The 14,815-nt window shown below is 37.1% G+C and overlaps 1 protein-coding gene across 3 annotated transcripts in view; it reads right to left on the bottom strand.

The window, feature by feature from the left end:
* Positions 1 to 14,815, bottom strand: part of ENTPD3 (ectonucleoside triphosphate diphosphohydrolase 3) — a 38,475-nt gene that overhangs the window by 1,516 nt on the left and 22,144 nt on the right. For 2 of the 3 annotated variants that reach the window (XM_058183120.1, XM_058183119.1), the window contains exons 4-9: positions 11,217 to 11,367; positions 9,566 to 9,725; positions 3,468 to 3,698; positions 2,620 to 2,892; positions 2,309 to 2,419; positions 1,144 to 1,281 (exon numbers count right to left, since the gene is read on the bottom strand). In XM_058183120.1, coding sequence (XP_058039103.1) covers positions 1,144 to 1,281; positions 2,309 to 2,419; positions 2,620 to 2,892; positions 3,468 to 3,698; positions 9,566 to 9,725; positions 11,217 to 11,367 — 1,064 coding nt within the window. The remainder of the gene's footprint in view (positions 1 to 1,143; positions 1,282 to 2,308; positions 2,420 to 2,619; positions 2,893 to 3,467; positions 3,699 to 9,565; positions 9,726 to 11,216; positions 11,368 to 14,815) is intronic. The other variant, XM_058183121.1, reaches the window with a different exon arrangement.

Here is a 14,815-nt window from a genome sequence, read left to right as displayed (position 1 = left end):
GTAGTGTCCTCCACATACAGTATGTATATTAAACATATTACAGAAAATATAATCAAAACTAATTTTGGATACTATGGTAGTTTTATCATCTGGAAATAGCAGTGAGCAGGGGTAAAAATCTTGCAAATTACACATCCTAATATTAATCTTCAATTATTTGAGAAGATCTTTTTGTTTACAGTCTTCTTATTTTGTGGGATTTTGTTTTATTCTTCCAAAGATTAATTGAAACTTTTTGGTCCAGTTTGAAGGACAACACATGCATTTTAAAAACAAAGAACTCCTACAATAATGAACAGAAACATTTATATAGACAGTTACATGGCAAATATTTAACTTTCCCCAAAGCTAAATCTATGACAAGAAAGGCCCTCACATTGCAAATTTTATTAATTTGGTTCATTTATTATGTTAAACTATTGCTTATTTAACCAGAGTTTATTGAATTACCAAGTTTATTGGGTCTACTCAGCATACTAAACCAAAGCCAAGCAAATCAAAATATAGCTTAGCCCAATGTGTGTTTAAATGCTGTTTAATGTTTATCATGTTGTAAAAAAGTAAAAGTAAAATTAGAATGATCTTAGAACTGCTGCAAAGAAAAATTAGTGTGGCATTTCAATGTATTTCTTTTCTTAATGTATTTCCTTAATGTATTTCCTTTTAATGTATTGTCTTTTCCTTCTTCAGAGCTGAAGAAGCTTCTTGGATGAGAAGCAAAACATCTTCAAATAAAAACAAAGTCCAATTGCCTCTTGAAAAAGCATCTTTGGGACAACCATGACCTGGATGACTGAGAATTTCCACAGACATGCATAAAGCAAGATAAAAACATAGAGGACCTAAAGTGAATGCTTCTTTCTATAGTCAGGAACATTTGAAAATGTTTAATATATTAAATCTAATCCAGACTTGTTATTTAAGATCTGTCGAATAGTATGAATTAAACGCCCCCAAGTTTACCACTTGGCCACATTTTATCAGTGGACTATAATAAGCCAATTTCTTTACTAAGGCAGCTTTAAGAACATGTATGGAGAAATGCTATAAAATGGCTCTAATCCAGAATCCCTTCCAGATCTTTTAATTCTTCAAGAAATTTGTTTTTTTCAATTAAATAATCTTAAAAGGTAGTTAACTTACTTCTTTTTGAAAATGAATCTGAGGCCAGTTGTCAGCACTGAACTTATACCCATGTACAAGTAAGTGGTAGATATAGTTTGCTGAAAAGCAGTAAGATCTTGCATATGTTTCCTCAAATTTAGAGAGCATAAATGGCAACTGAAAAACAAAACCGACTATTGATAACAAAGTAAGGTTTATTTTTTAAAAAATATATTTCCTACTTTTCAGTTGTGATTATAAATACTGTACCTAAGAAAATTATTTGTTGAAATCTCATGGAGAGCGCTTTGGTGTAATTAATTGCAAACTCAAGTATCTCAAGAAATACTAATACAATAGGCAAATAATATTATATGTTGGGAAGTAACTGTTTCAGTTTAATTTTAAATATGTATTTTCCAGAGAAAAGAAAGTCTGATATATAGAGAGTCCTCCATTTACAACCATTCATTTAATGCTCATTTGAAGTTACAATAGCACTTTAAAAAGTGACTTATGACTGTTTGTCACATAGAACTGTTGCAGAATCCCCAAGATCATGTGATCAAAATTTGGATACTTGGCAACTAGTTCATATTTATGATGGCTGCAGTGTCCCAAGATTATGTGATTACCTTTTGCAACCTTCTGGCAAGCAAAAGTTATGGGAAAGTCAGATTCACTTTACAACTATGTTACTACCTAAACAACTTCAGTGATTCATTTAACCATGACAAGAAAGGTCATAAAATGGGGCAATATTCACTTAACAGTTGTCTCACTTAGCAACAGAAATTTGGGGCTCAATTCTGGTTGTAGGTCAAGGACTACCTATACTATCTAACATTCGTAAATCAAAAGGTACAATCTAAGAACAGTAAGCGCGAATATGCCTTGTTGAGTTTAATGTGAGAATCCTTCTGTCTACTCAAATGAATTTCATTATACTCAATGAGGTTTCTTTTCATACAGTATTCATACAGACTGCACTTAGTATTGCAGTCTTAAATATTTGTTCAACTTCCCCTGGATGACTCCCAGCAGTATGATGCTTGAGTGGTATCTACTGTCATAGGGCTTTATTATTAATATTTTTTAGAGTAGCTTTTTCTTTAAGCATTTGGATTAAGGAAGTTGATTCTGCATAGGAATATGCAATATCTTTTGCTAGTACTTTTTTCAAAAGCTAAAAGTTGATATAAACCTGATTCCAATCCTGTGAGCAGAAAGTCCACATGCTTGAATTGAACTCAGCCAGTGAAAATTGTCCAGTTAAATTCAGAGCATTTACTGTGTAGTAAAATCCAGAAAAGGCCTATAAAGAAAGTCAGATCAATGATTGATAAAACATTTTACTTAAAGATTTATTTTATCAGAGCAAAAAGGAATATTTGGCTTTCTTATCCACTAGCAAATATTAAATATAAAAACTACAATACGATAAAATTAGAAACAGTATTCATGCTCTGCCAAGTAAACAAACAATGCAGTAAGCAGCAAATAATCAGGACTTACCACGAAATTCCCTTTAATTTTTGGCTGGTAGATTCCATTGAATGAGCAGTCTTCTCTATCTTTACATGATTTGAAATCAAATAACCTTGACACTGCCTCCCTGCAAAAGACTGGATCCCCAGTTCCTATCACATGTACAGACTGGTTTGGACTGTAGTTCACTGGTTTTAGAAATGCTGTGCAAAGGCTTCCATATAAATATTTCATTGTCAGAACAGTTCTATAATTCTGAGGATAGCATGGATTTTTTATCCGGGATTTAGTGTCTGAATCCTAATAGTTTATCAAAACACATATAAAATAAAAAGACAAAGTCAAGAAGGATTCATTACAAGACATTTATAAACAAAGCACGTGCTGCTGTCTTTAGCTCCATTTTAATTTCTTCAAGAAATTTCTCTCTATTTCTCTTTCTCTGTCTCTCTCCTATTTATTCATTTTTTATTTTCAATGGCCAGAGCATTCCTGGGAATAAGGAAGTCCAGTGGTATCAGAAATTACATTTGCTAGAACATTGGATAGAATTTTGGGAATCCAGAGCTAATGTGATGCTCAAGCCCGGAGACAACACAGCAAACCGCAATAGTCCAATTTTTATTTGTAAAAACCCAATGAACAAAATATTGCCAAATTAGAACTCTAACCTTCTAAATTACTAAATATATTCTTGAGAGATTTTAAAGTGTGATTACCCTGAACTTTTCCCCCACTCTATCCAGTTTAGAACTGTGCAGTTTCTTAATCCAGTCCACAGGAAAGCCGTATTGTCAAAACTCTCCCTCACTGCTCTTCCAGTTACACATTCCATCACATTCATCACAGCTTAATAAATATAATCCCAGTCATACCTGCAGAATTGAAGCTAGCAGTTTTTTCTCCGCTTCATCTCTCCCATAACATTGGAAGCTGTAGGTATATACACTATATCGGTAACCAAACAGTTGCACCTGTAGTGTACTGTTGAAAGTTTGTATGCTTTCCTCAGGGATGAATGATATCTGAGTGGAAGCCCCTCCTAGATCCAGTGCACCTATAGTCTCAACTCCATGGGGATGGACCCAGGCACTCCAAAGGTTTTTCTAGATATAAAAAGGACCAAGTTGAAATATCATCCGATGTGAGATTCTGTTCTTTTTCTTAACATAGAAGATATTAGAAAATAATGCTCAAATCAAAATGGAAAAACCTCTAATTATCTGTAGGATTCTTTTAGATAGAACTTACTTTAAAAACTACAATTGAGGAACCCAGTTTTCCTAGTTGCAAAGAAACAAAAAACTATCTAATTAGAGAAAAATGTTCTAGCCTACTGAGGGATGCCATCAAGAAAGGAACGAGCAGGCTGAATGGAAAGGCCAAAGAGCTGCCAAAACATCTAATCAGAGATATAATTCTTTTGTTAGCCAGGGTTTGTATAACCAGCTCCAATGAATGATTTTTCTCAACTCAGATGCCCTTCTGATTTCTCATTGCTGAGATTCCTAGAAGTTGAAATTGGACAAAGTCCATACTAGATAAGATGAAATAAGATAAAATATTTACTCTAAAAGTTTTGCTAATGTTACAGTAATATAAATTCTTTTCACATTCTGTTGCATTTGTAAGGCATTAAATTACACTGCTGGCTTTTGCTCTATTTTTTTTATTTTGTTGCTTTTTTATTATCTTGCATTTTGCTCTTATGCATACTATATTAGGTACTTCTCTTAAGTAAGTAAGATCTACATTAAATAAAAATATAGTAATTATACTTGAAACCCTTATATTGTACTACACTATACTTAGTTTTGAGTCTTTGAATTATGAATTTCCACAATTTCTTTTACTAATTTATATGATTTATATAGATGCCCTCTCCTCAAAAGTGATTCTGAATGGTGTACAACAAAGCTAAAAACAATTAATATATAAAACCATTGTCACTATAAATTACAATAAAAACAACAACTATAATAAATGAATCAAACAAGAAATAGCAGGTAAAAGAATGTTAATAATAATCAGCCACTTTAAATTTTTACCTATCCCTGGAGTTCTAAGGCTTGCTGTCACAGCCAGGTCTTAAGGGACTTCTAAAAACTCAGCAGTGACAAAGCCATGTCGCTTCAGGGAGATTTCACAATGAGGATGCCACTGTATAAAAGGTGTACCATGTAGAGGCCTGCCAAATATAGTTCCCTAGGCAATGTCACCCATAACATTTCCTTTTTGCTAGATCGGGTGGAATGGGCAGGAGAGGTGGTCCCTTCAGTAATAATGGACCTTGATATCATAACTAATTTTCAAGGAGTTACATTCACTTACCCTTGCAGGATTTTAAAAATTCTTTTTATTGGTGTTTGATAGTTCAGCTAGGGGTAAGCTTAGTTATAATGGTAAATATATGTATATCTAGCATTAGAAAGACATTTGGATTTCTTAATTTTGATACAATTTTTTTTTGTGCTATAAAAAGCTTCAGTTATAATGACAATAACTTAGTATGCCAGAATTATTCAAATAAAGTACTAATGAAGGTTGAAAGAGTGCTTTTAATATTTTTTTTTACTAATTTAAAGAGCTGATCTGACAAATATACTAACAACATCCTTGATAATTTCATATCTTTCTACAAGCCTTGAATTTTTTTGTACATTGATATTACTATTAAGAAGGTAGAATTTATTTATTTTTATTTATAAATTTATTTGAATCATTGTTTTATTATTTACAGCATGAATAAACATGTAGCTCTGAGTGGGGATTCATAATTTTTACATGGAATTTTGAAATAAAGCTGAAACACTAATACTTTTTAAAAAATAAATACCCAATGGAGGGAGAGAGTTGAATACTGTATAATATAATATAGTAATAGCTGCACTTAGCTTATGCAACTGAACAAAGTATACAATTCACTGTGAAATGTATAAATATTATTATCCTCAGTAATCCCTTTCATGGATTACTCCCTGGTGGCGAAGGGGCTTGCGTAGCTCAATGAAGCTATGAGCTATGTCATGCAGGGACACCCAAGATGGACAGGTCATAGCAGAGAGTTCTGACAAAACATGATCCACTGGAGAAGGAAATAGCAACCCACTCCAGTATCTTTGCCATGAAAATCCCATGGACAGTACCAAAAGGAAAAAAGATATGATGCCGGAAGATGAGCCCCTCAGGTCGGAAGGTGTCCAATATGCCACTGGGGAAGAGCGGAGGGCTAGTACTAGTAGTGCCAGAAAGAGTGAAGTGATTGGGACAAAGCCGAAAAGACGCTCAGCTGTGGATGTATCTGGTGGTGAAAGAAAAGTCCAATGCTGTAAAGATTTTTTCTCTATAGGAACCTGGAATGTAAGATCCATGAATCAAGGCAAGCTGGACATGGTCAAACAAGAGATGACAAGACTGAACATCGACATCTTAAGAATCAGCAAACTAAAGTGGACAGGAATGAACAAATTTAATTCAGATGACCATCAGGCAAGAATCCTTCATAATCAATAAAAGAGTAGGAAAAGCAATACTGGGATACAATCCCCAAAATGATAGAATGATCTCAGTTCGAATCCAAGGCAAACTATTCAATATCACAGTAGTCCAAATCTATGCCCGAACCACTGGTGCTAAAGAGGATGAAATTGACTGGTTCTATGAAGCCCTACAGCACTTTATAGAATTAACACCAAAAAATGATGTCCTTATTGTGATGGGAGATTGGAATGCTAAAGTAGGAAACCAAAAGATAACTGGAATAACAGGCAAGTTTGGCCTTGGAGTACAAAATGAAGCAGGGCACAGGCTGATAGAATTCTGTCAAGAAAACACAATGGTCATAGCAAACACTCTTTTCCAACAACCCAAGAGACGACTCTACACATGGACATCACCAGATGATCAACACAGAATCAGATTGACTATGTGCTGTGCAGCCAAAGATGGAGAAGCACTATACAGTCAGTAAAAACAAGACAATGAGCTGACTGTGGCTCAGATCATGAGCTTCTCCTTGCAAAATTTAGGCTTAAATTGAAGAAAGTAGGGAAAAGCACCAGACCATTCAGGTATGAATTAAATCATATCCCTGATGAATATACAGTAGAGGTGACAAATAGATTTAAATAATTAGATCTGATAGACAGAATGCCTGAAGAACTATGGATAAGGTTCGCAACATTGTACAGGAGGTAGCAACTAAAACCCAAAGAAAAAGAAATGCAAGAAAGCAAAATGGCTGTCTGAGGAAGCTTTGCAAATAGCTGAAGAAAGAAGGGAAGCAAAAGGCAAAGGAGAAAGGGAAAGATACATCTAGTTGAATGCAGAATTCCAGAGAATAGCTAGAAGAGATAAGAATGCCTTCTTAAATGAACAGTGCAAAGAAATAGAAGAAAACAATAGAATAGGAAGGGCCAGAGATCTCTTCAAGAAAATTGGAGATAAGAAGGGAATGTTTCATGCAAAGATGGCCATGATAAAGGACCAAAATGGCAGAGATTAAGAAGAGGTGGCATTTCACAGAAGAACTATACAAGAACGAGCTTAACATACCTGATAACCACAATGGGGTTAACCCTAACCCTAACCCTAACCCTAACCCTTGAGCCAGACATCCTAGAATGTGAAGTCAAATGGACCTTAGGAAATCTGAGCAACAACAAAGCTAGTGGAGGAGACAGTATTCCAGCTGAGTTATTCAAAATCTTAAAAGACGGTGCAGTAAAAGTGCTACACTCAATTTGTCAGCAAATTTGGAAAACTCAGCAATGGCCACAGGATTTGAAAAGATCAGTTTACATTCCAATTCCAAAGAAAGGCAATGCCAAAGAATGTTCAAACTATCACACCATTGCACTCATTTCACATGCTAGTAAGGTTATGCTTAAATTCCTACAAGCTAGGCTCCAGCAGTATGTCGATGGAGAACTACCAGAAGTACAGGCAGGATTTCGAAGAGGCAGAGGAACTAGAGATCAAATTACCAACATACACTGGATCATGGAGAAAGCTAGGGAGTTCCAGAAAAACATCTACTTCTGCTTCATTGACTATGCTAAAGCCTTTGATTGTGTGGATCACAACAAATGGTGGCAAGTTCTTAAAGAGATGGGCGTACCAGCCCATCTTATTTGTCTCTTGAGAAACCTGTATGCGGGTCAAGAAGCAACAGTGAGAACTGGACATAGAACCACGGATTGGTTCAAAATTGGGAAAGGAGTCCGGCAAGGCTGTATACTATTGCTCTGCCTATTTAACTTATATGCAGAGCACATCATGAGAAAGGCGTGGCTAAATTGAAATTAAGATTGCAGGGAGAAATATTAACAACCTCAGATATGGAGATGATATCTCTAATGGCAGAAAGTGAAGAGGAACTAAAGATCCTTTTGATGCAGGTAAAGGAGGAGAGTGCAAAAGTTGACTTGAAACTAAAAAGCAGAGACATCACCCTGCCAACAAAAGTGCATATAGTCAAGGCTATGGTTTTCCCTGTTGCAATGTATGGCTGTGAAGGTTGGACCATAAGAAAGGCTGACTGTCAAAGAATTGAGGCCTTTGAACTCTGGTACTGGAGAAGACTCCTGTAAGCCCCTTGGACTGCAAGGCGATCAAACCAGTCAGTCCTAGAGAAGATCAACCCTGACTGCTCCTTAGAAGGCCAGATCCTGAAGATGAAATTGACATACTTTGGCCACCTAATGAGAAGGAAGAAGAGTTTAATGCTGGGAAAGATCAAGGGCAAAAGAAGAATGGGATGACAGAGAACGAGGTGGCTGGATGGAGTCACTGAAGCAGTAGGTGTGAGCTTAAGTGGACTCCAGAGGATGGTAGAGGACAGGAAGGTCTGGAGGAACATTGTCCATGGGGTCGCGATGGGTCGGACACGACTTTGCAACTAATAACAACATCCTCAGTATAAAGAAAAAATCCACTGTAAAAATGTCAGTTAAGCAGATAATAAAAGGGAAAAAACTGGCTAACCACAAAAATAGTGTCTGCTTTATTATTTCACTTTATCCTCTTTTTTCAATTTGATCTTTTAGCATTAAACAGTGACTATGAATAGTGATTGCATACTATATGAATCAAGTCTGCACAGTATACTCATGATCTCCCCTTGCCTTTAGAGCAGATAAACATGGGACAATAGTGAGACCACAGATTGAGGAGCAGGTTCTGCAAATGTGATCAGAATGTGCAAAAACATTTTTATTTGTTCTTCTTGAATTACTTTATAAATTAAATGATGCATGAAATTTTCAAAAGGGGTTTCATTTCTTATTACTTGGCCAGAATTTTTATGAATATATATTTGTAAACAATAACAAAAACTTTAAATGCACAAGGTGTTTATATTTGTTATACAGAAAATCAATACCGAACAAAACAAGATTAAAAATGTAAACTTTGGCTGGCATGCTTTTCCTAACATTACTGCTAAATTTAAATTTACAGCAGTTAGTTTGGTGACTGTTGGAAATTACAATGGCATTGCAAAGAAGTAACTTATGACAGTTTTTCATAAATACAACCACTGCAGCATCACCATGGTCATGTGATCAGAATTCAGATGCTTGGCAACTGGTTCATATTTATGACAAGTTGCATTGTGCCAGGGTCATGTGATCACCTTTTGTGACTTCTGATAAGAAGAGTCAATGGGGAAGCCAGATTCACTTTATAATTGTGTTACTAACTTAACAATTTCAGTGATTCACTTAACAATTTTGGTAAGAAAGGTTATAAGATTGGGCAAAACTCACTTAACAACTGTCTCGCTTAGCAACACAATTTTGGGCTCAATTGTGGTTGTAGGTCAAGGACTATCTGTATACACTATACTATTATATTTAGGAAATATATGTTGCCTTCCATAAAATGTGGGAAGCCTAAGCTAAGCACAGCATATATCAGTTTAGATATATAAGAAAGAATAGAATGTAATAAACATGCAAAATATTCTACACACCTCCAAGAAATTGCCTTTTAAATAGTTGGCTGTAATCCATCCATATACCCCTTCCTCTTGGCCAGTTATGATTTGAGCATCCCTAAATTCAAAGGGCTGTGACATGAAATAAGTCTGAATGCTCTGAAGAACTTCACTGGCTGCTGATTCATTTTGCAACCTAAGTAATTCACAGAAAACAAAATGCTGAGTGTCTGAAAGGAGATGCTGCTTATGATCATAATTTACTAAACTGACTTAGAGAAAGTTGATGATATTTTTTTAAAAAATTGGAATAATAGTCTTTAAAAGGAAACCATCAAAGGCTGATTCAGACATGCATACAGAACATATCATCTGATTATTTTAATGTTTCAATTAAATGAATAAGCTCTTTGGAAAATATTGTGTTTGAAATGATAACCAGGTTGTATCTTAATAATTAATTTGTGCTGGATCATTCAAACATCATTACAGTGGGTGGGTTATGAATATACATGTGTGAACAAGCCCCAAGATACATGCAGCTACATTAAAGCTGCATGTTTATCCTTATTTCCTTACAAAGATCAATGAGGCTTTCCCACAGGTGTATGTAATTATCAATACCTGCTTATTTAAATGGAATGCAAATTATATATGAATAGACATCTATGCTATTGCTGTGTAAATTTGTTGCAAAAATGCATGTCCTGCTTTATAAATAACAGGTTGAATATATACTATATTGAAATGCTTGTGCATTAGTGAAATTGAATAGTTGTCATGCATCCACAAGAGAAAATGCTGTGGCTCCTCATTATACATATTTGTATCATAGTTGGATATCATAATAGATATTGACTTAATTGTGTGCACCTATTTAAAAAACATTTAGTAAGCCAGAATTTCAACATTTCACTATTTTCTTTTCAAAAAAAAATAACCAAAAATATTTTATTTCAATCATCGATACCCAAAAGATTATTATTTGCATTGCATAATCCACAAAAATCTATATGTACATGATTTTAAAGAAATAAAACAGACAAAATAACAATGAAGCAATACAAATAAGAACATCAAGGTCTCCGTTAGTCAAAATTTATTTAGAAAAACTAATCCTATTGTGAAATACCCAGGAACATTCAGACCTAGGATTGATTTTTTTTCAAGCCATTAACAATCTGTTTAATATCTGCAACAATTTTATTCCCAACATCTATCTAGGAAAGATTGCAATCTCTGTTCAGTGTATAGAGTCAACTAATTTATCTATTAATCTCATAAATAATTTTTTTTGTTTGTTTTACATTTATACCCCGCCCTTCTCCGAAGACTCAGGGCAGCTTACAATGTATAAGGCAATAGTCTCATTCTATTTGTATATTTTTTTACAAAGTCAACTTATTGCCCCCCCAACAATCTGGGTCCTCATTTTACCTACCTTATAAAGGATGGAAGGCTGAGTCAACCTTGGGCCGGGCTCGAATCTGCAGTAATTGCAGGCTTTGTGTTCTAATAACAGGCTTCTCTATTGCCTGATAATGGGGGTTAGATAAGGAGAAAATGTTCTTGTGAAATGTTATTATACTCTTTTGCACTCTGTATTGAAACAATGAATAAAGAATTGCATGTAGCAGTCCTATTTAAAAGAGCCTTATCAGAATGTGCTATAGTTTTCCCATTATACCTCAGAAGTCTCATGCCAGCTGTGGCTCCCAAGTAGACAGGTATACTTTTGTGCAAATGAAAAGGAATTTTCTCCTTTACTTTATTCATACAATCGTTGATGGGCATAGCAATTTCTTGAGGGTTACTGCCATAGCTGGATATTCCAGGACCTAGAAAAAATAATTAAAATATTTAGTTTGTTCTGCCAAGATTAGCACAATATATCTGCTTCTCTACTTCCATTAGTAGTAATCCATTTTTTCAGCCTAGATATACCATGTTTCCCTGAAAATAAGAACGGCCCTAATTTTCTTTTGATGTCTGAAATAAGCACTCGGCCTTATTTTCGGGGAGGTCTTATTTTCCCTCCCATCTATCAGTTTGAGGCAGGGGGGCAAGGCAAGTGGCCCCTCATGCCAACTTCCCGAAGGGTCACAGCAGGCCATCCCACTACCCAAGAATCAGCTGATTCGCAGGTGCTCAGACCGCAGCCTCCAGCAAGTGTGGCCACTTGTGTGGCTGCAAAAGCAGCAGGAAGCCAAGTAACACACCCCACACACCTTACACCCTCCTTACCTAACAGTTATGGTCACAGCAGGCAATTCTGTCCACGGAACAGCTGCCTCGTGGGTCTGCTCTAGCCGCTGCCTCCAGCAAGCCGATTGTGGCCGCAAAAGCAGCAGGAGGCCAAATGACCCGCCCCATGCACCTCGCCCCTCGGTCTGGCCTTCTGAGGGGTACTGTAGCAGCAACTATCCACAATTTTTTTACCATTATTTCGTCCCTACCCACATGGCCCAGTATGGTGTTAAAAATTAACATTTCAAAAATGTTACCGTAGCTGCGGAGGTCTCCTTGTGCAGTGCTCTGCCGCAGCTTCAGAGCAAACCTCTGCCTTTCCTGCACAGAATTGCAAGATTGGAAGGTCCAAAGCCATGGAGGAAGTGTTTTTGGATGTGCGACTGTGCAGGGCTCCTTTGAAAGAACTCTCCTTTGAAAGAACTATCTGTAGGTGGGGTGTGGGGAGTTTTCACACATCGTCCTTTCCTCTGCAGCTACAGTCACATTTCTGAAATGTTAACTTTTAACACTGTACTGGGCCATATGGGTCATGGTGAAATAACGGTTAAAAAAAAGTGGATACCGGTAGCTGCTGCTACAGTACCTTTGGAAGGCTGGTGCAAGATGTGAGGTACAAGGGACATGTCTCCTGCTGCAGAAGTGGCCACACCCAAGGAGTGTTTTTGGGAGAGAAGGCAAAGGGGAAGCGATCAGCTTTGCCTCACTCCTTGCCATCAACTCCCCTTCGGTTCTCCAAGGGTCTCTCCCAGAACCAAGCTCTGGTGGAGTTTAACCAGAGAAGTGGCCCACAGGCTTTCAGGAGCAAAGTTGAGGCTGAGAGGAGCCAGGGTAAGGGGAAAATACAGTGCCGCTCCAGCGCTCTTCTTTCCTCAGAAATAGAGTCTTTGGAGAGGGAAACTGCAGCCCCAGGCAGGGTGGGATGTTGGTATGTATATAAAAAGCACAAAGCAAAGGAGCCAGCAGCTGTGAATTAAGAAGCTTTGTGAAACTTCATGATACGGATTTCCATGCCTTTCTTTACAGGACGTCACTTCACACCTGTGACATCGGAAGGAGCCCTGTGAGGAGATGCCGATGCCAATGTGCAGGAAATCTCCTCCCCCCACCTGCAGATTGTCCTTTCAAAGAGGATTTCACCACGATGAAGAGGTCGCTAGAGGTGGCGTTTGCATCGGGTTGGGCTTTCTTTGTGAGGGGGACAAACTGGGGAGCGAGAAATTAAGAAAGCCTCATCTGACACAGGGCAGTTTCTCCAGTGAAGCACTGGGGCTGGGGAGGCCATCGGAGGAGACCCACATGGCCCCCACCTGCTTCCACTTCATCTTTGCCAGTGGCAGGTGCTAAAAGGACACTGTCCTGAAGCCTCCGCTCCACTTGGTTTGGGGCGGACACTGCCCGGCAGGCCCAGATGCAGTGGGCAGGCAGGTGGGTGGCTCATGGCTCACTCAAGTTGTGAACAACCTGGAGTTTTAAGTGGCATTTAGGTGGCCAAGACACCTGCAAGATCCCTGGCTTCCGAGGCAAGCGAGGCCCAGATTGGAGGTGCTGAGAGGGAGCCCATTTCTCATGTTGGCCTCGGCTGCAAGGTTGCCTGTGCCGTGGGCAGGGCTTGGGCTAGTAAGAGTGCGCTTGAAAACATCTCCAGGCACCCGGAGAAACAGAACTCCCGGCCCTTGCTGGACCAGCTGATCTGCAGGCCATGAGCAGCCATGAGGTGACAGGGAAGGAAAGGGCTGCCTTCTCCGCTGGTCACACCCACCCCATTCACTGGGGCTTATTTTGGGGATAATGTGTATATTAGGCCCACCCCAAAAAATCAGGCTAGGGTCTGATTTTTCAGGGTAGGTTGTATTTTCAGAAAAACATGGTGGTAGCCCTATCTGTGTATCTTGTATTTATTTTTGGTTGCCAATAATAATGCATTAGAATTTTTAATTTTTTAATATTTTGGTGTATATTTAAAAACAAAATAAAAAAAGAAATTAGGAAACAAGAAAGCAAACAAACAAAACAAAAAAATAGAAGAGGTTTACAAGCATTATAAATTCCTCACTAGTCAATTAGAACTGAAAAAACCTCTTGGATGAGAAGCAAAATGTTTAAAAAAAGAAACCAGGAAGTGGAGGGTTTTTTTGGAAAAGGCACCTTTGGGACAACCATGACCTGGATGATTGAGAATTTTCATAGAAAAGCATTATAAATCTGAAATTTTAAAAATCTAAAATAGTTTTATATAATAGTATTCTGTCTATTTTATGTAGTGCTGCTTCCAATCCTGTTAATTTGTATATAATATTAGTTCTGACTCTGCCAGATATGTATTTTTTTCAGTTTGCACAGTATTCTTGTAAATTTTTGTTTGATTGCTTGGTTTGTAGAACACTATGAGGACTAGTGTTTGGATGAGATGAATATAGTATGGAGGTAATTACATTCTGATGGTGGGGGCTTTGGTGAGGGCACCATGTTTTAATTTTGTTGATGTGTGTTTCTGTGCAGTGGTCTTGTGTGCTGTGAGATAATTGCTGTGAAAAATTCTTTAAAACATCAGAATATTACAAAGCAGGTTACACATTTGGCTGGGAGTATATGAATATAATAGATCACACAAACAGAAGAGCCATTAGATCTTTGGAACTCAAATAAACACCCCATCAACCTACTTAGCAATCATCTGATCAACAAATATTTGAGGCAAGAACCAATCAAAGTACAGATAGCACCTTCCTGACAATCAGTTAATTGACACTTCTCACTAAACAACTCTCTCAGTTTACTTTACATATTATATAAATTATAAATACTATAAGCCAATCATCACTTTTAAATTACTGCAATAATGAAGCCTCATTGCGACATGAATCAAAAATTCAGCTGAAAACCATATGAATACCTTAGTGTTGTCTGATGAAGTACAGAAAACTAAGCTATTAGATACTGTATGTATTAGTTTATATGCTTATATAACTTATTAATGTTTGCCCTGGCAAGGAAATTGCACTTTTAGATAAAACTCTCTTAAATTATCTTTGAGAT

This window comes from Ahaetulla prasina, chromosome 4 (genome assembly GCF_028640845.1).
Source record: "Ahaetulla prasina isolate Xishuangbanna chromosome 4, ASM2864084v1, whole genome shotgun sequence".
Lineage (NCBI taxonomy): Eukaryota > Metazoa > Chordata > Lepidosauria > Squamata > Colubridae > Ahaetulla > Ahaetulla prasina.
This window is presented reverse-complemented; position numbering and strand designations above follow the sequence as displayed.